Genomic DNA, 23,541 nt, shown 5'->3' with positions numbered 1-23,541 from the left:
CACATTGCATACCCACAACTGTATACACACACATGTATGCATGCCCATTAGTGTACACACACATGTATGTATGTCCACGAGTGTACACACACATATGCATACCCACAAATGTATACACACATGTATGGATATTCACGAGTGTACACACACATGTATGCATAGCCACAAGTGTATACATACATTATGCATGCTCACAAGTATACACACACATTGCATACCCATAAATGTATACATACACGTATGCATGCCCATTAGTGTACACACAGACATATGCATACCCACAAGTGTATACACATACATGTATGCATGCCCATTAGTGTACACACAGAATATGCATACCCACAAATGTATACACATACATATATGCATGCCCATTAGTGTACACACAGACATATGTATACCCACAAATGTATACACATACATGTATGCATGCCCATTAGTGTACACACAGAATATGCATACCCACAAATGTATGCACACATGTATGGATATTCACGAGTGTACACACACATGTATGCATAGCCACAGTGTACACACACACGTATGTATACCCACAAGTATATATACACACATGTATGCATGCCCACGAGTGTACACACATATGCATAGCCATAAGTGTATACACACATGTATGCACGCCCAGGAGTGTACACATACCACACACACATGCACACACACACCAGAACCACATGCTAATATCAGTCAAGGGATGGCTGTCAGAGATGGGATGGGGGTATCCAATCTCTAACTTCCCTCAAGGAGAAAAGCCCTAGACATGCCCTGGTGAGTTCACCTGTAGGGGTGTTCTGAGGGGAAAGGTGAGGAATAGGTGGGAGGGGGATATGCTGAGAAGCTGCTGCCTTAACCACATCCTCACTTTTGTTGGATCCTGGCAGTAACTCCAGGGCCTTCGTGTAGCACTGATGCACCCCAGACCACCATTTTAACAATGGCAATCATCTTTTCCCATGTGGGTCCAGAAGTGAACTTTCTGCACCCTCAATCTGTGAAAGCCCGTCTTTTCTCTGAAAAGCGAATATTTGTTTCTAAAGGAGGCTAGCCTGGACTACTTGAGACCTTGTTTCAAAAACCCAGAATAAACCAATTAAAAAGTTAGAAACCTCAATGTCCTTCAAGGTAAATAAATTCTGCCAAATCCACACTTGAAACAGCCCGTGTTTCCCCTAAACTCCTCCCACAAAAAAGGTCAAAAGCATTGGAAGATGATAACTTCACCAAGACCTGCAGGAAAGGAAAAGTAAAGCTAACTGCAGACTGACAAGCACAGTGGACAACTGAAAATCGGGAAAAGACACAGAAGATATCACAGTTCCATTAGGAAAATTTTAGAAAAATTGGGCCAGTGAGATGGCTTAGGGGGTTAAAAGCAGCTGCTGTACAAGTCTGAGGACATGAGTTCGATTCCCCTGAACCTAGATAAAGGTGGGGGAACCAAGTCACTGAGCTGTCCTCTGACCTCCACACACACACTGCACCATCTGCCTTCCTCTCTGAATAATAAGAAATAAAGCTTTAAAGAAACTAATTTAGAAAATGAAGAAAATTCGGGTGTGTGGGGGGAACTGTACTTCCTTTATCTAAGAAAGAACCATTGCTGTAGTTGATCCCTTCCCCTCCCCCGTGAGGGCGGGGGTGGTCTTGCCGCCTCTGGGCCTAACACAGAAGGTAACAGTGGGAACACACTGTTGGAAATTCAGGCTCAATCCACTGTGTGCACCCCCTACCTGGGTGAGCCTCCGTCTCTAAATCCGTGACGTACGAAAGGTCCCACCCTCTCTGGGGTGTGAGTGGACAGTCGATGGAAAGCCCCCGTTAGTGCAGTAGACAGCAGCAGCCAACAAAGGGCCGCTACTGTTTTGCAGGCTATCAGTTCCCTTACCGTGTTAGCGTGATTGATCGGGAGTGTGGTGCCGTTTCTGAAGGTGGCTTCTGAATATACTATTTGCCTTTCTTTGAGATGTGTTGGCTGCTTCCAATTTTATTCTTATAAATAGCTCTCTGATAAACACTCTTGTGGATATACTTACTTCCCCCTCCCCCGGATTTAGATTTTAAGATTAGTTCCCAGAAGTGGAATTACTAGGTGAAAAGAGAATAAACATTTTTAGCCCTGGTATGCGTGATGCTTGGTGTCACACAGCAGGTGCTATGTCTTCTGTCTCACCTCCCCCACCTTCTCAGCATTCTGGAACCTCCCTGCCCCCCACCAAGGAGGTTTCAACCTCCCAGGAAATGACACAGGACTGCTTCCTTCCTCCCACTCCCTGTGGGACAGTATCTCCTTCAGTTACAGCCTTTCCCCTCTTTCTGCATGAGCAAATCCTCCCCGTCCAACCCTTCTTCCAGCCTTCCCAGGTCAGGACGGAAGTCTATCGGTCCCACTCAGCACAGGGTGCTAAGACTCAGTCCTCAGGCAGCGCTTTTCTTGGGTAAACTGTCTTCTCAAGGCCAAAATAGACTCTGTGAGCTGTGGCAAAGAAGCTTATCAGCTGACTCCTTGGGGAGTGGGAGAGTGGAGTCTAATGGTGACTGTGAAGGACAGGGCCTTTGGCACAATTTCCTGACAGGAGCGAAAAGGCACTCAGCTGGCTGGTGTTAGTTCTCAGGGTTACACTTGTCCAACGTTCTGTGAGACAGTGAGCAGGTCACTCTGGCTCGAAGAAAATGAACCGTTTCACAGTGGTGACACTGCTGTCTCTTTCCTGGATTGAGTATTAGCTTTGTTGGGTTCTAAGATCCTGGGAAGGAGAGGTGTGAGTGGCCACAGGGAGAGAAAGGCATATACGCTATAAATAGTACTGATATGATGCGGGGCAGCAGAGACTCCATAGCAGCAATCCAGACCTTTGATTCCTAACAGTTCCCTTTCCTTCCTCTAAGGTCAAAGCAAGGTCAGCTCTGGATCTGTCACCTGAAAGAAGCTGCACCCTAAAAAAACAAAACAAAGGCTGGAGAGATGGCACAGCTGGTCAAGGTGCTTGCCACCAACCCTGACAACCTGAGCTCTGCCCCCAAGAACTCCACATGCATGCTGCGAATGCTTGTGCCCATCCCCACCGGTAAACACATAAATGTAATAAAGAGTTTTTTAAAATCCCATCCATTTTTCACTTCTTTGCATTTTCTACCTCATCACTGAAAATGCTGTCGCCGGCAAACACACATTTCTCTTACAGTGCAGAGCAAACCAGTGAATCGCGGAGGAGTGGGGCAAGATGCATCCTTCCAGGAGGACTGGGCCTGGGCTCATCATGGGTTTGCTCTGAGCTCTGCACTGTGGACACTCGTTAGTCCACCCCCTCCATCTACCTGGCCCACAGAGGGACAGGCAAGAGCCCCAGGGGCTCCTGCGGAGGATGCCACGAGCCCATACTCACCACAGTCCGTGAGCTCTCTGGAAGTGTTAACTAAATACAGTGTGTGCAGTGTTCCAGAGAGAGACCCAGGGTTGACAGGGGCCTTCCAAGTGCAAGACACCTATGAACAAAGAATGAGGCTCAAACACAAGTCGGAAACCCTCAGAAAATAGGAGCTTGCTCTGGAGATAACTGGCCGAGGGAAGAAAATAACAAATGAGACAAGATCCTGCCTTGTGGCTTCGTCATAGTAAATTCCACTTTTGTCTTTAGTCCACCTTCGTCCCATTCCAAATGGGGGGGGGCATGATTATTATGCCGTTAAGTATCGCCTGACTGAGACACCTCTTCCTCGTCCACTGAGACTTGTGGCTGTGGACTATGGATCTTCCACCTTGCTTCCTTCCCAGCGTCTCAGGCTCTGATTCCTGTTGCCGCCAACTTGCTCTCCGGGTGCCTCCCACAGGGACAGCTGCTCCACGTCTCTCAGCAAGCAGTGAATTCCATTCCATCAGCACTGGCTGGCCGGCACCATGTGAGGGACACTCAGACGTCAGACAGGCCCTGAGTGTGGCAGGAGAAATAACACTCAATCAGGCCGGGAGAGGGGAGAGCTGAGCTGTGGCTGCAGCTGTGTGGAGGGGAAGCATCCTTGCACAGGGACAGGAGGAGAAAGGAGGTTACGTGGCATCTGGACTTGTTTATTTGAGACCAGCCTCACTGCAAACTCACAGACACTTGTCTGTGTCTGCATCCCACTCTGCCCAGTGGAATTGGATCTTTATCTGTGCGCCACGGAAGGTTATGAGGCACCTTAGGTGGGCTCCACCCCCCTCCCCCCTCCCCCCCCCCCTCCCCGTTCAAATTCATTCTTAAAACCCTGCCAGAGAATAAGCATCCTAAAGGCTTGGAAAGCGAGGCACAGAATGCTAGTCCTGTGGGGTGGGGGGAGGACGGCAGTGGCCCAGCTCTGAGCAGCATCAGCCACATAACTTATGGGATTCAACTACAAAAGAAAAATATGAGGTTCCTTGTACAAATCTTAAACATCTCAGAATGACAGCCTAGGTTAAAACTCTGGGGCAAGCTTTTAGATACAAGACTGTATGGCAAACAAGCTGTGTTGGAGAAGCCAGCCTCAATGACATGACAGAAGAGGACAGGTCTAAAGACAGACCTGCACAGCAGTTCCAGGACCCGACCAGGAGGAGAAGAAACAATATAGCAAGGCAGCTGACAGACCTTTGTACCTTGTTTCCCAGGCCACCCTACTGCTTACCAGACACCCCTACAGTAGCTGTGACGAGCTCTAACTTGTAACTATGTCTATATGGCAGCCCCCCTTGCCCTCCAATCCCCCAGTTTGTGCTGTAGGTCTCTGTCTAATGGCACCACCATCCATCCAGTCATTTTATTAAACTCTGATGTCACCGTCCCAGGTGTGTCACCCAGCCCTTGTGATAAAGATGATGAAGATCACACCCCCTGGGGCCATTTACGTTTTACTCTCTCATCTGTGTGACTTCTTTTTTCTTTTTCTTTTCTTTTCTTTTTTTCTTTTTTTTTTCGAGACAGGGTTTCTTTGTAGCTTTGGAGCCTGTCCTTGAACTAGCTCTTGTAGACCAGGCAGGTCTTGAACTCACAGAGATCCACCTGCCTCTGCCTCCTGAGTGCTGGGATTAAAGGCGTGTGCCACCACCGCCCTGCTTCTGTGTGGCTTCTTCACAGCTATGATCATGGCCAAGTTCAAGAAAGTCCTTACCAATTCAATCAACTACCTATAGAAACCCCCGTCCCTCTCCCTGACCTCAGTCTGGATCCCACTTCCCTTTCTCAGATCAACTCTCCACCCTCCAGCGCTGCTTCACTGCTAACCCCAAATGCTAACCCACTCAGCTCACTACAGCCAATGAAGTCAATACCCGAAGCTTATGTCAAGAGGCCTGTGGATGCCTTCTTACATTAGGAGGTATGGTTTCAGGTATGTCATTCATGCCTCTTGAAGGAGGGCAGTCCAGATTGGCTGGTGTGAATTCTAGATCTTAGTGGGAGCCACCAGGAATTTAACTTTCAGCTGAGCCATCTCTGCTGTACAAATCTGAGTGGCAATGAGTGAGGGGCTCAGGGCTCCAGGCTGCAGCTGTGGGGCCAGTCCAACCTGGCCTGGCCTTCATCATGATCTCCAGGGTACCCTGAACTTTGTAAGGAGAAGCGCCACCTAAAATATGTTTTCATGGGCTGAGGAGATGGGGGGGGTGAAGGCTTAGAGACAGAGTTTGATTTCTAGGTGGAAGGGAAGAAAGGTTATCTTGTAAGTTGTCGTCTGACCTCCACACAGGCACCGTGACACACATACAAAGCAACTAAGTAAAGAAATAGAATAAAATACAAACGAAAGCACGTATTTACAGAGTCAGTGTTGGGTGGGGCCCAGAGGATCCTGAAATCCAGGGAAGCTGGAAAGAGACAGCTTGATCTTTCCTCCCTGTCGGGAAGTGGGAGTGGGGGGAGGACAGGAACTGAACTGCCAATCAAATGATAAATGAGACCCTGCCTCAACAACACAAATTATAATAATAATAAACACAATTAGCAAATCATAAACGATGTAAACAAAAATCAGGGAAAGGAAATGAAACAAAGAGAAGGAAAAAAACAGGATTCCTGCCATCAACCAAGCAATTCCAGCTTTTTTCTTTTCTTTTTTTTTGTCTGCTTGGTTGTTTTGTTGTTTCCTTAACGTCAAGTGGTTTCTATTCATTCTTGGAAGTTTGTCTTAGCTGTCATCTCTGAGAAACTTTCTTTAGCCTCCACCCTAGCCCACCCACCGTGGGTGAACAGACACAGACACCTAGAGACCTGAGACTAGGCCAGGCCTTTCTGGGGCTCTTGGAGTGAGTCCTGCCTACAGTGGTGTTATCAAGCTCCTCACAGAGTCTGGGCCCTGTGGCTGCTCCACATTATCTGTGAGGCCCTAGAATGAAATGCCTGGGGGTGGAGATGCTGGTTACACAGACAGAACCCTCTGGAAGAAGAGCAGGTTATGGGGGAAGCTGTTGTAGATAACCCCAGACAAAAGCCATCCTATGGCATCAGTGTGACTCCACTACCAGGGTTAGGCCAGCCATCTTTTGTTTGCTTGCTTTGGTTTTATTAGCCAGGGTCTATGTCATTTAGACTGGCCTTAGTTCTGTGATACTTTTATTCTTGACCCACCCCCAAATGCGGGGATCTCAGGCAGGGTCTCATTTATCATTTTCAGGACAGGGCTTTTGGTTGAATAAAGCTATGACCCAGAAACAATGTCAGCTATTCCTGTTGTTGGGAGGGATTGATTTGATCTCAGAAATTGATTTCTGCTTTCTCTTAAAAAATCTCGTTCCCTTATGTCCGTTGTAAATAAACCCCTCTCTAATGGACAGACGTTTTCTCATCAAAAGATAACAGTAAAATGGTTGGCAAAGGGCTTGGAGATGCATTTGCAGCCCACGTGTCCTGGGATGTAGCAGAGTCCTCAATAGACACTTGCAGAGGGGAGGGGCGAATCACACCTAGCCCCCCCCCCCCCCCCCCCCCCGCCCCATGGAGGCGGGCGCAGGAAGCTCCAGAGAGAAGGGCAGGGGTAGACAGCCTGGGATTACACTGATCCACCATAATCCCCCAAATCCAGAAGCCACCTGGACAAGTTTAGGGACTGATCCCCTCTGTTGGATCCCTGTGGACAGTGTTGCTACTGGGTTCAAGACAGGTTTCCCAGAACAGCTCCTAAATTGGTGCGTTGTTCTTGTTTGTTAGCTCTGACAGTAGATTGTTCTTAGCTATGGAGAGAGACAACAGAAGAGGGCGGTCAATCCTTATGAGACAGAATCCGTTTGGTTCTGACAACTTCCCCCTTTGGGTTGGTTTGTTTGTTTACTTTCCGGAACTTTTTTATTAAGGAAAATGAAAACGTAACAGAAGTGGGGAAAACGTGTTAGAAGCCTCGACTAAGAGGATCAAGCCATGCCCCACCGCGGCTCATCTCAGATGCCACCTCCTTAGACTGGAGTCCGCTCGGGATCCACCCGGAGGCCCCAGAGGTTCCAGAGCGCGGCCTTCGGGTTCCGACCGAATTTTCTTCCTCCTCTTCCCGCACAGCGTGGGTCACCTCGGCCGGCTGGCGTTCCTGACAGCCCACTGGCAATGCCGGGTGATGTGTGAGTGAGTCTCTCCGCGCTGGCCCCCCACCCCCCCACCCCGAGAGGGAGCAGGCGCCCGCCACTTCCTCTTTCTTGCTCTGACTAAGACACCCTCCATCCCGCTTTCGGGGTGGAGGCGGGTGCCCGCAAGCCCGCCCAGAAGGCGTGGCCAACGCCGAGGGGCGGAGAAACACCCATATTTGGCCTTATATGGGCAGTCACGTCACAGGACGCGCACTCATTCACATAAAGCGCTGCGCTGCCGGCGGAATCCCCGGCTTTCTGGGCAGCGAGTGGCGGGGCCTGGTGCGGAGCTCGCGGGGCGTGAAGAACAACGTCGCACGGCCCCTCGCACCGGCCGGGCTCGGTCTTTGCAAGGCCACAAGCCCCGCCGGGAGTGCTCCGCTCGTCCACGCCGGCCTTGGGCCGCTGGGTGGCAGCGGCATGAAGGTCACGTCGCTCGACGGGCGCCAGCTGCGCAAGATGCTCCGGCAGGAGGCCGAGGCGCGCTGCGTGGTGCTCGACTGCCGGCCCTACCTGGACTTCGCCGCGTCGAGCGTGCGCGGCTCGCTCAACGTCAACCTCAACTCGGTGGTGCTGCGGCGGGCCCGGGGCGGCGCGGTGTCGGCGCGCTACGTGTTGCCCGACGAGGCGGCGCGCGCTCGGCTGCTGCAGGAGGGCGGCGGCGGCGTGGCGGCGGTGGTCGTGCTGGACCAGGGCAGCCGCCACTGGCAGAAGCTGCGGAAGGAGAGCGCCGCGCGCGTCGTGCTCACCTCGCTGCTGGCCTGCCTGCCCGCCGGCCCGCGGGTCTACTTCCTTAAAGGTGAGCTCGTGCGGGGAGCCGCTGGACCCTTGCCGTCTGCCCTCCTTCCCCTGAACCCTGGGCCGGGACACCGGGGCCCCAGGTTCCCTCGCTGCGTGGGAACTCTGGCCCGGGGAAAGTCACAACTCGAGGGAATGTGCGCCCCGGGGTTTCGCGTGCGCTTGGGAGGTCCTTGCGAACGTCAGCGTCCGGGGCTTCCTTCTCCCCACCCCCGTTTTCCTCGAAAGCGTCTGGCAACCAGTCTGTCCCCTGGGCTGGGTGGTCTGGGAAGGTGCGGCGGGCCGTGCTCCTTAGTTCCGGGGGCCGAGGGCCCCGTGCTGGCCTCTGGCGCCGTTTGCAGACACGGGGGTCGGAATGTTTCTAACAGACCTGGCGCGATCAAGCAAGTCGAGACCCTCCTCCGGGAGAGTGGCGCCGCGGTGTCCCCTTTCTTTCCCGCCTAGACAATTACTGTACGTTCGGCTGTGTCTTGGTGGGCCTCTTGCCTTTTTGACCCTGGCAAGTCCCTCCCCTTCCTCTCCCTCTATTGCTTTTTATTGTTTTCCTCCAGCCTCCTTCTCCCACCCTAGGCCTTTCTCGAGCTTAATTTGGAGCTGACAGCTTTCCCATCCCTTTTATCCTCTCTTCCCCGGCAGGGATTAGCCCTGGGACCGTCTCAGAGACTGCCAACCGGCCAGCCTGGTTAGGAGAGGTGCCGCAGGGGCTGTGAGATGTGGTGGAGATTCTGTGGCCTTTGATTTTAGGCCTTCAAGGGCTGCCTCCAGGCCCGACCATTTCACCTGCTGGCGAGATAACTTTGGCTTCCGGTTGTGGGTGGGTGATTTATTCTCAAACCCCACATCATTGATTTCTGGGTCATTTCCTGTGACTGCTCTTGCCTTCTAACCTCAAACGTGTGGGAACCCTGACCGTAGTGCAGAAGTGATAGCAGATCGGATAGGGCCCCACAGCTCTGTTGACTGAGTACCTGGCGCGGGAAGCCTGATGTGCTTCAGAATTCGGGTGCAGTGAGCTAAGACCCTGTTTCAAAGCCATGCAACCTGAAATTTCACACACTGCAGGCCAGGAGGATTCCAAAGCTCCTTATCTATTAACACCTCTTGCTAACTGTCCTTTGTTGATCCCATTGGGAGATAACAGCTGCAGGGTATGGAACGGTGGCCTTCTCTAGGCTCTGCAGAGGTCTCTCACTTTTTAAAAATGAAGTAATGTGTACTCAGGTGAACATGAGCAGCACAAAGTGTGTATAAAGAGATGCATGGCCTCCTCACACCCTAAAACAAGTTCCCTCGTGGATAGCTTTTAAACCAACTGGAACCATCCATTTCCCCAGTCTGCCTCTTTTACCCAGCTAGTTCCGGACACATCCATGCTGCTTGGTGATAGACAGTGCCTGGGGATGATCCGGGCAGCTGGGTTGCGTGTGAGGGAGAGGGGAGATGTCGTCGTAAGGTGCTCTGGCTTGTGCAGTCTTGTCTTTCATTCAGACCATAAAAACGCTAAGATCAAAAGTGGTGTGCATTTGGGATTTCAGTGGAAATTGCTACCCTTATAACTGCTGAATTCAAACTGTTGCAGGGGAGAATGCCTTTCTCTTACATAGCACGTGTCCAAATGGGCATTCAGGGTTTGACCTGATGGCATCCAGATGTTGGCGCCAGGCCTGCCACACTTCCTCCAGTCGCCTCTCACGCCGATGAGGCGGTGAGGACCAGTTGGGTCTGTGTGTGCTGTTCCCTGCAGTGCAGGGACATCTGAAGGAGGTCGAAGCAGCTGGAGGAATTGCTAGCACTCTTGCAATTGGAGTGAGGCGCGAGTGAGACAGCACAGAGGAATGTTGTCTCCACACCTCCGGTGGGAGTGGGTGGAGGGCAGAGACCTAATCTCCTGACCCCAGTCTGAAGAGACAAGCCCTGTTGTTTATCTGTCCTTCAGCTACACGGAGACACTTTGCCGGTTTTCTTTTGTTAACTGGCAAGCAGTCTCCCGCCCTAACCAGCACTTCTCTCTACTTTCCTGCCTACCAGCTCTTAAATGGTCTGTTCAAGGCCTAGAGATGAGGTGGCCAGAAGGCTTCTCTTCCCCAAGCCTTGTCCTCAGCTTTGGGAGTGCCCGGGCTATTCTTTGTCCAGATGCCCACAAACCTGTCATTTTGTTTCCTGGAACCCAAACTGTAGAAGCCAGGCCCACCCCCCGTGATTTATTGACTATGAAATGCAACCCCCTCCTCCACCGCCCCCAAGGCTGTGTGGGTTGGTATAACATTCACTCTGCCTCCTAGAAGGAAGGGGCTGCCAGGGGAAGCTAAGCCAGCAAAGCCTCCACCTCTACTCCCTTCCCCTGCTAGCCAAGCCCCTGTTTCCATGGCAGAGAACATGACCATTTGTGGTGGACCAGCAGTTTCTCCAGGGCGCTCGTGAGCTCTTCGAGTGATCACAGGGGAGGTTTGGGGGTACTAAATGGGGGCAGGGGCAGAAGCTGAGAGGAAGCCAGAATGACAAGATGACTCATTCTAGGAATGGGCTGCAGCTCCCAGGAGGGTGTAGGAGACTGCCATCTAATCCATTAACAGTCTGCTGACTGCAGGAGGGAGCCCTCTTACTGGGCTACCCATCTAGCACCCAGAGACAGAGCACGAAGGGAGCTCCTTGGGAAGGGCCTTGTCGCAGTGTGCTTGTGTTACTGGTGGCTTGAACCCTTGAGGCTAGTGAAAGATAGGTGGTTTTTCTGGAGGCTCTCAGAAGTACCTCGGTTTGCTGTTGGTGAAACGGAAGGGTTCCTAAGCAAGATGTTCTGTCAACCTACAATGCATTGGCTTTCTGTGGGCCTCCAGGCCAGATTTACTCGTTCTTCCCCACTGGTCTTGAGACTATTGATGTGGATACGCTTCTGTTACTGGTCATTTTTATACCTTGGGGTGGGGGCAGAGTCTTGCATATAGCTCAGGCTGACCTTCGACTCATGACCCTCCTAACCACCTGCTCAGATTGAAGGCATGTGCTGCCATGCTCGGCTCTACAGGATGCCCTTTGACCTCACGGGAGCCTTCTGGAGGAATTGAAATGTAATACCAGCATCCTCCCATGCCCAGAAGTCTGCGTTTTTCCATTTGGTTTGGAGTGTATTAACTTGATGTGTGACTAAATTGGACCTATAGAAGGGGTTGTCAGTGACCTTAGGAGTGAGAAAGGGCACTCTTCTTTGAATGGAGGCGGGTACAGCTATGATTTTTGCCTAGAGCAAATGGGCTAGGGAAAAAGCCAGTTTAGGAGTCTTCTTAGAAATCAATGAAACTTCACATAATCATGCCTTTGTTTTAGGTAAACAAGAGAAGAAAATTGCTTTTGTTTTCTGAGAGGATATGGTTAATATTTGCCAAATGCCAGATAAGCTGCTTCTGATAGACACAGAAAGTTAATCATTGCCTCTCTTTGAGAGACCTTTAAAAACTTGACGTATTTATTTATGTGTGTATGTGTGGGTATGTGTACACCATGTGTGTACAGGATCCCGAGGAGGGAGAATAAAGTGTTAGACTCCTCCTGGAACTTCATTACAGGTGTTGTGAGATGGCATGTGGGTGCTCCAAGCTGAACCCCAGGTTCTCTGCAAGAGCAATAAGTGCTCTTAACTGCTATCCATCCCTCTAGCCCCAGATGACAGGCTTTTAGGAGTGTGTGTATGTAAGGGGTGTGTATGTATACAAGTGAGGGAAGCCCACTTTTTATTCTAGGAGTGGTGGTTTTGTTCAGTTTTCTTAAAATACATTTATTTAATTATGTTTTTATTGAGCATGCTTGTGTCATGGCACACATGTGGGGGCCGGAGAACAACTTGCAGGAATTGATTCTCTCCCTCTGTTCTGTGGCTCTTGGGTGGTATCAGTCTTCAGGTTTGGGGGCAGGTGGCTCTATCCACGGTGCTGGTTTTAGGTGCTCAGAAGTTGCTTTGCCTTAGCGGGCTTGTAGCTCCCACGTAGTCGTGATGTATGTTTTCTGAGAGTCCGAGAACCCAGTGCCTTTGCCTGTCTCACTTTCGTTTGTTTGTTTGCTTTTGAAGGGGGGTACGAGACCTTCTACTCACAGTATCCCGAGTGCTGTGTGGATGTGAAGCCCGTTTCCCAAGACAAGACTGAGAGCGAGAGGGGCCTCCTCAGCCAGTGTGGAAAGCCCATCCTCAGTGTCACCCTCAGGCCAGCTTACGACCAGGTATGTGACTTCCGGGGAACTGACACTGTGCTGACGGAGCTGCTGTGGCGTGTGCACACGGGTTCCCATCGCAGAGCGAGTGGGCAGTCTCCCAGCACACACAGCTCACTAGGGTCCCTGGGCAGCTTCTGAAGAAGAGAGGAAGTGAGAGAGAGAGAACATTGTTATTAGCTGGCTTGGGCAGTTTGGGGAAGCTTGAAAATACTGGTTTAGGTTTCCCTGAAGACATTTAGAGCTGACTCTGAGGCTTCCTGTGTTGTTTTGTTTCGTTTTGCTTTTTAGATTTATTTTATGTGTATGAGTGTTTTGCTTGCATGTGTGCATTTGTACCACGTGCATACAGCAGAGGTCAGAAACTAGAGTTACAGAGGCTTGTGAGTCACTGTGTGGTTCTGGGAATCAAACCCAGGTCCTTTGCAAGAACAAGTGCTCTTAGCTGCCGAGCCAACTCCCTAGCCCCATTCTCTTTTGTTTTGGGAGGACAGGCTTGCTGTGTATGTGTAGCCCAGGGCAGCCTTGACTTAACTCCTTGAGCCCTGCAAAGGCTGAGTTTGTAGGCTTGTGTCCCATCCTTGTCCGACTCCTGAAGGTTTCTGGTACTTATTTTCATACATTCTGGTGCTAGAGGAAATGGAGATTCTAGAAGGCTAGATGTTTCTGTAAGCATATGGGATTTTGTTGGTTGGTTTTTTTTTTTTTGTTTGTTTGTTTTTTTGCTTTAAAAAGGTATACTTTATACACCTCACTGACAAGAGGCTAGGAACCTATAAAATGATGGGGGAGGGTGGGGAAAAAGCAGGCAAAAGTCCAGGCCTGACAGAAACTAGAGTTCAGGCGCCACCTTGCCATCTCACAGAAGGCAAGGTTCTTATCATTGGCCAATGGAATGTCTGACATTTGCAAAGACTCCAGCCGCTGGTCCACAGCAGCCCCAGACTTAGGTGGCCCCTCTTCAATCCCCTGTTCTTGTTCCTTCTCTGTATCCATCCCATCTGCCCTTTGGCCTACACATCTGACATGGAAGTTTTTCAGCCTTTGCTCAAAACAAAGAACATAGCAAAGCCTAATAAAGATATGGCTGAAAAAATGCCAGCTCCCTGCCATGGGCAAAACTCAGGCCCTGGAATTCTAAATATGAATGGGTGACCTTGCTTCTAATGGGACTCTTGGTCACTGGAAGCCTTAGCCTGGCCGAATGCCAGTCATAGGTTATGTTTGTCTTCTTTCAAGAAAAATCAGCATGTGGGTGAGCCGGAAGCCCCAGCACGTATCTAAGCTGGATGCGGCGTGTGTGTGTGTGTGTGTGTGTGTGTGTGTGTGTGTGTGTGCTGTCTGTGTGTGTGGTGTTGTGTTCTGCCTTTCTCAGAAAGTGAAAGAGAAGTAGGAATTGACAACAGGTTGTGAAAGCGCTGTAGACCTTTGGCCCACTGAGGGTGGGGTGCTCTGATGTGTCCTCAGCCCTCATCTGGGAAACCCCCGTACACTGAGAGAGGCCAGGCAAGCTGTCATAGTCCGGGTTTTCTGACAGCTTTGGTGTCTTCCTCTTGAGTTGAACAGAAGATTCGGAAAAGGAGAGAAATAGAATTTCAGGGGTGTGATGGGCCAGCTGCAGGGAACGTTGGATGGTATCCCAGGTTGGTGTATCAGCATTTTCTAGGCACTCAAGGGAGTTTTTGGTAGTGTCCAGCCTGCTTCTTTGAGGGGGTGGGGATGGGGTGGGTCTATATCTGATCAAAGGTAGAATGGAATTAGACTTGAGTCTCGGGCCTCTTTCCCAAGCAGAGTCTACCATCTCTACCGTTTTTCTAGTTTCTAACCAGTGGGGTGTTTGCGCTGGGCTGGGTGCAGGGGACAGTCTGCTCTCAGGCCAAGACCAGAGCTGTTGGGATTGCTGGGCTTCAGGATCTGCCCTGTGTCTTCCCCAGGATTCTAAAGATCGTAGTTGCATAATGTAGAAGTTAATAATGCAGCCATTATTCCTTTTCTGTCTTACCAGTTATCCTCAGAGGATAGAAATTGTCCCCAGTCTTCATTCAGGGGTTAGAGAAGCTGCTGGAGCTCTGATCAGCGAGGAGCTAGCCCTCCGCCCGAGCTCTTCTCTCATAGATGTCGAGTCCATGTCCCTAACCTCTGCACCACACTGCCTCTAGAAGGCTGCTGTGTGTGTGTGTGTGTGTGTGTGTGTGTGTGTGTGTGTGTGTAGGGGTGCAAGTGGACTTATTCCTAGAGACTCTCTAGAGAAATGCGAGAAAGAAGGAAAATATTTACTTCTCATTTTTACCTGAAATAGGTCCCACTCTACCTCTGACTGTCTCTGGCATTATTTAATCCCATCTGAGCCTCAGGAAATGGTCTGTGGGCAGGGCGGTAGTGGCGCACGCCTTTAATCCCAATTCTAGGGAGGCAGAGGTAGGTGGGTCTCTGTGAGTTCAAGGCCAGCCTGGTTTACGAGAGCTATTTCCAAAACAGCTAGGACTTACACACACACACACACACACACACACACACACACACACAAACTCTGTCTCGAAAAACAAGACAAACAAACCAAAAAAAAGCGAAAGTGTCTGTAAAAGGCATTATTACCTATCTTACAGATCTGTTTTAAGATTAGTACCCATAGGTATCTGAAGCCCCCTGAAATGCGGGTGCGAATAAAAATGCTGATGTAGATATGTGTGTAACTCGGTTGGTAGAGTGCTTGCTTTTACACACTGGACCCGGCGTTCAGTTTAATACCACAGAAACTGGGTGCGGAGGCACATGCCTATAATGCCAGTATTTGGGAGACAGAGGCAGGAATATCAAGCTACACCCTGTGCCCAGCCCAGCTATGTGTAGAGTTTGAGACAAGCCTGAATTACATGAGACCCCAACTCAAAAAGTGTGTGTATGTGCGCTTTACCCCCTTGATAAATTCTGTTACTTTCCTCTGTGTAGTTGAATTGGCTTTTGCTTAAATACCTCAAGTGCTGGGTGGGTTGCCTGCTGCTGATCCCCATCTTTTGGTCCCTTACCTTTCTCCTTACTATGGGTCTGGCTAAGAATTTCCATTCTACCGTTTCTGGGGCAGGAAATGGGGGGTGGGGGGTGTCTGCAACAGTCAGTGGCCTTTGCTTGGCAGCTTAGAACCCTGTATATTCACGCAGATTACTGAGCCTGTCTAGCCTAGAGCTCTGTTTCACCTGGGGGTAGATGGTCTTTGGCTCTGCCTCTGTAGGAGCTTCTGAACTAGAAGCCTGCTGGGGTGTGGGCGATGACCTCACCCTGTCTAACTCCTACACTCCATGTGAAGGTCGGGGGTGGGGAAGCCCCTCTGCTGTGGTCTAACAGCTTTCCTGAGTCTAGATTCTGGGTAGATAGGGGTTATTTTTAATTCTAAGAAACATACTTTTTTCGGGGAGAGGGGAAACGGCTCCTTTGCCATTCCTAAAATGAAGATGGCCCTGTGTCAGGGTTTATGCAGTACGTGATATAAAATGCTGTAAAGGGAGGATACTTTGCCAAACCATTTTCCATGTTCGCTATGGTTAGGAAGCTGCCCTGCAGGGCCCACTGGCTTTCCCTGGTTGCTTCAGGGGAGTTTGAACTTAAACAAGAGCCTTTTCAGTTCCGACCACTTCCCACCCCAGAAGTTAGCATCGGAAGGCTGCTGTGTGACTTCTAAGCTCCTGGTCTCTGAGAATTTTGCTGTCACTGAGTCACAAGGGTAGAGGGCTTGCCAAGATGGAGGTGCCACCCACTCTTGGCTGACTTGCCCTGGCTCTGAACTCTCTACCTGGGAACCAGAAAGGGAACCTCCCACTTAAACAAATAGGTCAGGGCTTTTGTTTGCCTTCTCCCAAATGAATGAGCTAATCTAATGTCTCCTGGTTGTCCTCTGTCCCTGCTTCCAGGGTGGCCCAGTTGAAATCCTTCCCTTCCTCTACCTTGGAAGTGCCTACCATGCATCCAAGTGCGAGTTCCTCGCCAACCTGCACATCACCGCCCTGCTGAATGTTTCCCGCCGGACCTCCGAGGCCTGCACCACCCACCTGCACTACAAATGGATCCCTGTGGAGGACAGCCACACAGCTGACATCAGCTCCCACTTCCAAGAAGCAATAGATTTTATTGGTAGGTTCAGCCCCCCCCCGCCCCCCCCCCCCATTGTTTTGGGAGTCTCCTTGGAGTGGAATATGTATTCTTTTCTTTTGATATCTTGGTATGGTTACCTTCTTGGAAAGAAAGGAGTCTGTTTTTTGGAAACAGCAACTTCTGTAGCCCTAGGTGGCCTCAAATGTGCTATGCAACCAAGACTGGCTTTGAATCCCTGATCTTCTCCCAGCTCTCAAGTGGTGGGATCGGGAACCCACCACCATGCCCAGTTTAAGAAGAGTCTTGTCTATGCAGCCCGAAGAGTTGGGGCAAAGAGCAGGCGTTTTAGCCATCACAAAGGCGAGGGGAGGAGCCGAGTTACTCTTGTTAGGAGTTTTAGTTTACAAGATAAATGAATTAATATCATTTTATGACAGTACTTTCCTGCTCTTGTTATTGTTTCAGCAGTCAGGAGCAGAGTGCAGCCATGTGTAATGTTCTGCAGGGGGGGAGCCTCCTTCTACGTAGGTTAGGCTATTTTTAAAGCAAACAGAAGGATGGAGGGAGCACTCCTTACGCACCAATCCTTGAAGGCCCCAGCAGCTTTGCATAGCTCTGGCAAACAGCTTTGGAGGCAATTGATTTTGCATTTTCAGCTAACTCTGGATTAAAGATAGCACTTGACTCAAAACCCCGTGCCTTGTGCACAGAAAACTTGGCATCTTTTGCATCCCTGTATTTTGCGAACCAGTTATTGTCTTCCCATCATACAAGCCTGGAGGTTGGAACCTTGGCCTCTAGTCCCTCTGCCCAGACAGCTTGGGCTCTCATGTTGCCTTGATTGCCCTCACATTCCAGATCGCTTCCCCCATTGTGTTTAGCCTGACTTCTCTGTCTCCGATATACAAACACACCCAGGATCCTGCCCCCCTTTTCTCTTCCTTCTTTCTCTTTAACATGCATAGTTGCTGGGATTGAGACATCATTTTCCTATGTCTTGTTAAAGGCAGGTGTTAGGCACAAGGGTAATTACTTAGTGCAGGCAGCAATTAAAGGCTTCCTTCAGCCACGTGGAAGGGCCTGCTTACCACACACGGTGTCATAAGAAATCTTGACAAGCTCGTCAAAGGCACAGACTGAGGCTTTCCTTTTCGCCCAAGTCTCTAGGCTGAGAATCCTCTTGCAGCCTGAGAAGCAGCCAAGAATGGTGGTTCTAGATGGGAACTCTTGACTTTTCTTCATGCCCTTGGGAGGGTTCCTTCTCAGCCTGTTACTTAATTACCTGGATAGCTACCGAATGAGGTCATGCAACCTGCCCCCGTCCAGTTCTGAGAAACCTCCCTCCACATCCTGTGTGTATGTTGTGTCTATATTTGTGGACACAGTCCCACAGGGTTTCAAAAGCCTTGTACCCAAATAAGCACTGACATCCAGGGGAGGATGATGCTGTGGGTAGCAGGAGCCTGAGGTTTGGAAAGAGTTCCGGAAACGATGCACTCCATATCCTTTGGGTCCTTGAATGTGGCAGTAGTCCACTAAACGCTCACAGACAGTGGAGGGGAAGTGAGGCACAACTCTGTAATTGCCCTTGACCCCATAATCCCAAGGACTGGGAGTCTGGGCTTTGAACCAACTTTCAGGGACTCTTGTTGGGGACCAGCTCTTTATTATTCCCTTTGTATTGAATGTGTTGCTGTACCTCCAGTGAGTTCCTCTGGGCATGCTCTGAGGTTTGTTGTTCGGATTGGAAATCTCAAAGGTTCCTCCCTGACCCATTAGAAATTTGATCTTTTAGATACAGAGTCATTTTCAGACTTCTTGAACTTTAAGCATATGGATAGAAGGTGGTAAAGGAAGTAACATTTTCCCCTTCATTTTTTGAATACTGTGGTCTTCCAGAGTACCAGTTACAGCTACATCTAACTTCCCGTGAGGTGTTTACTTCCTCACTATCAAGAGAGGGAATTGGGGAGACTTGTGTGATTTTGATTTGACATATATTCACCTTCCCTATTTTTAGCAGGGTATTTTTTGCAGGGGGAGAGAGCAGAACAAAGGACCCTTCATGCACGCGCACACACATGCACACTTGGTCATAATAAGCAAGAGACTGTTAACTGATGGTGACTCTAGCAGTGCCTCCCCTTTGTTGAGCAAGGTAGGGTTTGCAGAAGCCATTTATATCCATCCAGTAAGCGTCACTTAGCCAGGACTATAATTAGTGGCCGGGCACTGTTTGTTGTATGTTTGGTGGTGAGAACCCTGGAACCTCACCAAGCATCCCGCCCTGTCACAGCAAGACAGGGTGCTCAGGGAATCCAGAAGACCTCTTCCAGTATGGGCCTGTGTCGTCACCATTAGAATCAGAACTGGAGAGGCTAAGTCCCTGAGCCTTAGACACTCAGGGAATGACATACGCCCAACAAAGAAACCTGCATGTGATTTTAAGGATTTTCCCATGCCCCTTTGAGCCGAACCTAGAACACAGATTGAGAGGCTGTGTCTAGAGAGGACGTTTCCGGGTCTAGCCCTGCCAGTGAAAGGATCTGTGCAAGGGCCCTGGGAAACAGTTTCACATGAGGATAAAAGTCCTACCTGGGGACATGTATTGTTGGCATTTCAAGCTCTATTATAGTCTCATTTTGTAGCCCAAGCTTGCCTTAAACTTGTGGTCCTCCCATCCATCCCTCAGATGCTGGGATTGTAGATACATGCCGTGCTCAGCTTGAGGACCATGGCCCTTGAACTTGCACTGTGGAGGACTGTCAGGTCGCACAGGTTGTCCCTCGTGTGTCCTGTAGTTGGTGTTCCCTTTAGATCCTAGTTCTGACCAACCGCCCTTCTCTTCGCTCCCTTCCAGACTGTGTCAGGGAAGAAGGAGGAAAGGTCCTCGTCCACTGTGAGGCTGGGGTCTCTCGGTCACCCACCATCTGCATGGCGTACCTCATGAAGACCAAGCAGTTTCGCCTGAAGGAGGCCTTTGACTACGTCAAGCAGAGGAGGAGCGTGATCTCTCCCAACTTTGGCTTCATGGGACAGCTTCTTCAGTATGAGTCAGAGACCCTACCTTCCACCCCCACCCCCCGGCCTCCCTCCTGCCAAGGGGAGGCAGCCAGCTCCTCGTTTATAGACCATTTACAGACACTGAGCCCTGACATGCAGGGTGCCTACTGCACATTTCCTACCTCAGTGCTGGCACCGGTGCCCACCCACTCCACAGTCGCGGAGCTCCACAGGAGCCCTGTGGCCACGGCCACGTCCTGCTGAGACTGGGATTGGCTGCCAGTGAATCCCCAAGAGCAACTGTGATTTTTGTTTTTTTTAAACTTATGGACATTTCATACCTGTGCGATACTGCAGCCCTCTCTCTGTCCGCTGCCCCACGGAGACAGTGGTGGTCACCAGGCTTGCAGGTGCACTTCGGACTGACCCCGAGCATAGCTTCTCGGGACTGTAGGAAGGCCAAGCCATGCCTCCAGCGGTGCACTTGCTGACCGCTGTGCTCCCAGAGCCCCTGCCCACTCAGGACCTCCCAGTCCGTGCATCTCAGAAGTTCGCCTTTTCATTTCAAGCGCAAGGCAATAAATCCCCACAGCCCAGTGGGAGCGAGACACCGCTGGACCAGGAGAGAAGGCAGTGACGAGGCCCATTCATTTTGAAGGAAGCACAATTTTCACTCTGTTTTTTGAACGTTGGCAAACTTTTTGTCTGTGTCTGTCACTTCAGGGAATAAAGCAGGTCACCACCCAGTCACAAAAGTTAACCCTGCTAGATTTGTCAAGACAGAAGTACCTGCCGGTCTGAACCCAGAAGTGTTGTTGAGATTCTGTCTTGGGTTCCATGAAAGCTGTTGACTGAAGAAGATGCTGGAAAGTCAGGGTTTCTTTCTCACCAATGGTTCTGTGACCATGGGCTCCGGCATAGTTTATGTGCATACTTGAACCTGTTCCGTTGAATCTCTCTTTAAAGCCACTCTGCTGTCATCCAGAAAGTTTGCAGACCCTAGACCAAAAATCACCCCTTTGAGGAGGTGGCAGTAAGTGCCTAGAGAAAGGGGGCACGCGCTGTGTTCTGGGACGGTGACAGGACTTGTTCAGTTTAGCGTCCTTTGTGTACTGAGTCGTTGTCCCTCGTGACTTTGTTTCCCTCCCTGCTCCTGGGGGGTTGTCTTCAAGCTACTGATTCTGGGGTTTGTATTTTTTGCAATGTGGTACTACTTATGTTCTTTGATAGGTTATTTCTCCGGGGGAAAGGCAATAAGTCCCCAAAAATCCATGTGAATGTGAAGAAAAGCAGTGTGTTGCTGGTTGTTGTTTTTTACGTAGTGCAAAATAAAAATAACTTAAAAGTGCTGTTCCTGTTAGTGGTGACTTGAGTAGGAGGGAATGCTTTTCAGGCGGAGATTTAAGCCTGCCTTACTGTTTTGTGTGTTTATTTTTAATTTTTTGTTTTATATGAGTGGGTGTTTGGCCTGTACATCATATGCACACTCAGTACCTGCAGAGGCCGGAAGAGACACTGGAGTTAGAGACAGTGGTAAGCTGCTGCGTGGGTGCTGGAAATCAAACCCAGGTCCTGAAAGAGCAGCCAGTGTGCTCTCAACTGTTGAGCCTCTCTCCACCTCCGTTTATTTCCAGATAGATGGCAGGGTGGGGTGGTGGATGTGAAGCGCTCTGTGTTTGCTCTTGACTGGTTTTAACAAGGACACAGAATGTTGCTAGAAAAGTCCTCGAGGTGGGCAGACCTCCCGCCTAGGCTCTCCTTAAACAGCCTTCTTGAACTTTCGCTTCTTCCCTGAAGTGGACTTGAAAGGGAGCTTGATGCTCTGCAAAGTTCCTGGAAAGACAACGCCCTTCTTTCTGGAAAACCCAGATGCCAGGCTTGTGGCAGCCCCTCTGCCCTGCCTGGCATATGGTGGACTCAGGAAAGGCTGGCTCGGATAGCTAAGGGATAAAGGTTCCCCTTAATGGCCTGCCCCCCTCTTTTTACTCTTGTAAGTAATTCTTTCAGATAACTCCCTCCGGAGCTCCCAGGTCAATCCCTTAGTGAGTGGATTTCAAATCCAACCGAAGCTTAACTTGCCTTCTGAATAATTTCCTCTGCGTCAGTGGAGGAAGGAAGAAGTGGAATCAACTGTGTGGCTGGTACAGACTAAGTTTCAGACTCGGGGCTTGGTCCCTAACCAGACCAACAGGAAAATGTTGGCTTTTGTGCCATCCCGCTCAGCTGATGCTTCCAGCCAAACCTCTCCCTTCAGAAGGGCCCAAAGGTCTCCAGCTAACCCCAATGTGCACTTTGCTGGCAAACAGCAAGGCAGCCGCTGACTAGCCCTAAGACTGCATGGGACCTTGCTATCTTCCTTTCCTTTCCCCAAATCGAGCTCCAGGGGCCCCTGGGAAAGGCTGCAGGTGGGAAGGCCACCCAGACCAAGAAGACCTAATCACTTTGAGTCAGTCCCTTAACGCATCCAAGTCTTACTCTGTGTAGAGCAATGGACAGGGATGAAGAATTCCTCACCTTCCCCTAACTCCTGTTTTGAAGCCAATCTGCAGCCAGCCTGGGGCTTGGCTTGCCTGATTCATGACCGCTTCCAAGTCCTATATCCCTTAAGCCTCTGCTCAGTCTGGAGTATCACCTGGTAACTTACTGTGCAGGTGCTAGAGGACCTTGGAGGGAGAACTGGGGAATAGGCAGCCAGCTGCAGGCTGGACTGCTGTGCTAAGCTGCATCCCACTTGCTGTCGTTCGCTTTATTGCATTAAAGTCTGTCTCTAAAGGGTGAGTAAGTCCTCTAAATCAGGCATATGAGGATTGCTCATAAGCCCCGTGAGTCATGGGGCAGAGGGGGGCAGAAGTGAAGCCCCACAGCTGGGGAAGGCTCCGGGACTACTGCTCCATTTGCTGGTCTGTTAATCTCACCTCCATTTCTGCTGAGATCAACCACGCGGGTGTCCAGCACCAGGTGGAGAAGTCAAGCTCGTGTTATTGTCAGTTGAACTTCAGGGTTTGGGAGAGCACACTCTGTTGGTCTCTCGTGAAGATGCATCTGAGCCTGAGAGAATAGGAGCTCATTTCCCAACTACATAGATGCACAAACTGTCTCAGGTTCACCCTAATTTCTGAGTTGGGATTAATTGATGGGAGGGTGGGGTCACATGACTACCCAGAGTGTGTCAGGAGCCCTGTGCACCCGTGGCAAGGACCCTAAGGAAATGTCTCCCTAACTTCAACAGCCTGAACAGGGGTACCTCTCAGAACGCCTGCTGATTCATCTTCTGAACAACCTGAAACTCATGACTGCCTGTCTCTCTCTCTTTGCTCAGGCTGTGTGAGTTCAGAATTAAACTTTTGACCTACAGGAGCCCATAGCACGCCGTGCCTTTTGTTTGGTGACAGGACCTGCTATGTAACGCAGACTGGCCTCAGACTCAGTCCATCTGCCTGGATTTTCTGAGTGTGGAGGTCAGGGAGCACACCACCCCGCCCAGTGCTGAGATCGGGGAGCACACCACCATGCCCAGTGCTGAGATCGGGGAGCACACTACCATGCCCAGTGTGGAGAATATATTCCTTGTTATCAACTCAACTTCAGGTCCATAAAAAAATAATAATGCAATTTTCTTTTTCTTTTGCTTCCATTTTCTCAGAGACTTAAAGTAACCACAAAGCCTTTAAACCCCATTTGAGAGACTAAATGTACCATCTATGGGATGAGGTGGGGACTATGTACCTAGAGTGGCCTGTGAGTTGCTGTTTCGCATTTGAACGTGAAATGTTCCCTGCCCCCCGACAGGCTCCTGTTTCAAATGCATATTCCCAAGACAGTGGACGTGCTTTAGGAGGCTGTGGAACCTTTAGGAGATTGGGTCTAATTGTCTG

General features: G+C 50.2%; 1 protein-coding gene across 1 annotated transcript; it reads left to right on the top strand.

Moving 5' to 3' along the window:
- Positions 1-7,790: 7,790 nt before the first annotated feature.
- Dusp5 (dual specificity phosphatase 5) lies at positions 7,791-21,014 on the top strand. The gene is made up of 4 exons (XM_041660709.1): positions 7,791-8,378; positions 12,438-12,586; positions 16,483-16,702; positions 19,524-21,014. The coding sequence occupies exons 1-4, from the start codon at positions 8,000-8,002 to the stop codon at positions 19,928-19,930; spliced, it is 1,155 nt and encodes a 384-aa protein (XP_041516643.1). The 5' UTR covers positions 7,791-7,999; the 3' UTR covers positions 19,931-21,014.
- The last annotated feature ends 2,527 nt before the right edge of the window (positions 21,015-23,541 follow it).

Source organism: Microtus oregoni, unplaced genomic scaffold, assembly GCF_018167655.1.
Source record: "Microtus oregoni isolate MIOR12 unplaced genomic scaffold, Mior012 000012F_ref0000307, whole genome shotgun sequence".
NCBI classification, from domain to species: Eukaryota; Metazoa; Chordata; class Mammalia; order Rodentia; family Cricetidae; genus Microtus; species Microtus oregoni.
This window is presented reverse-complemented; position numbering and strand designations above follow the sequence as displayed.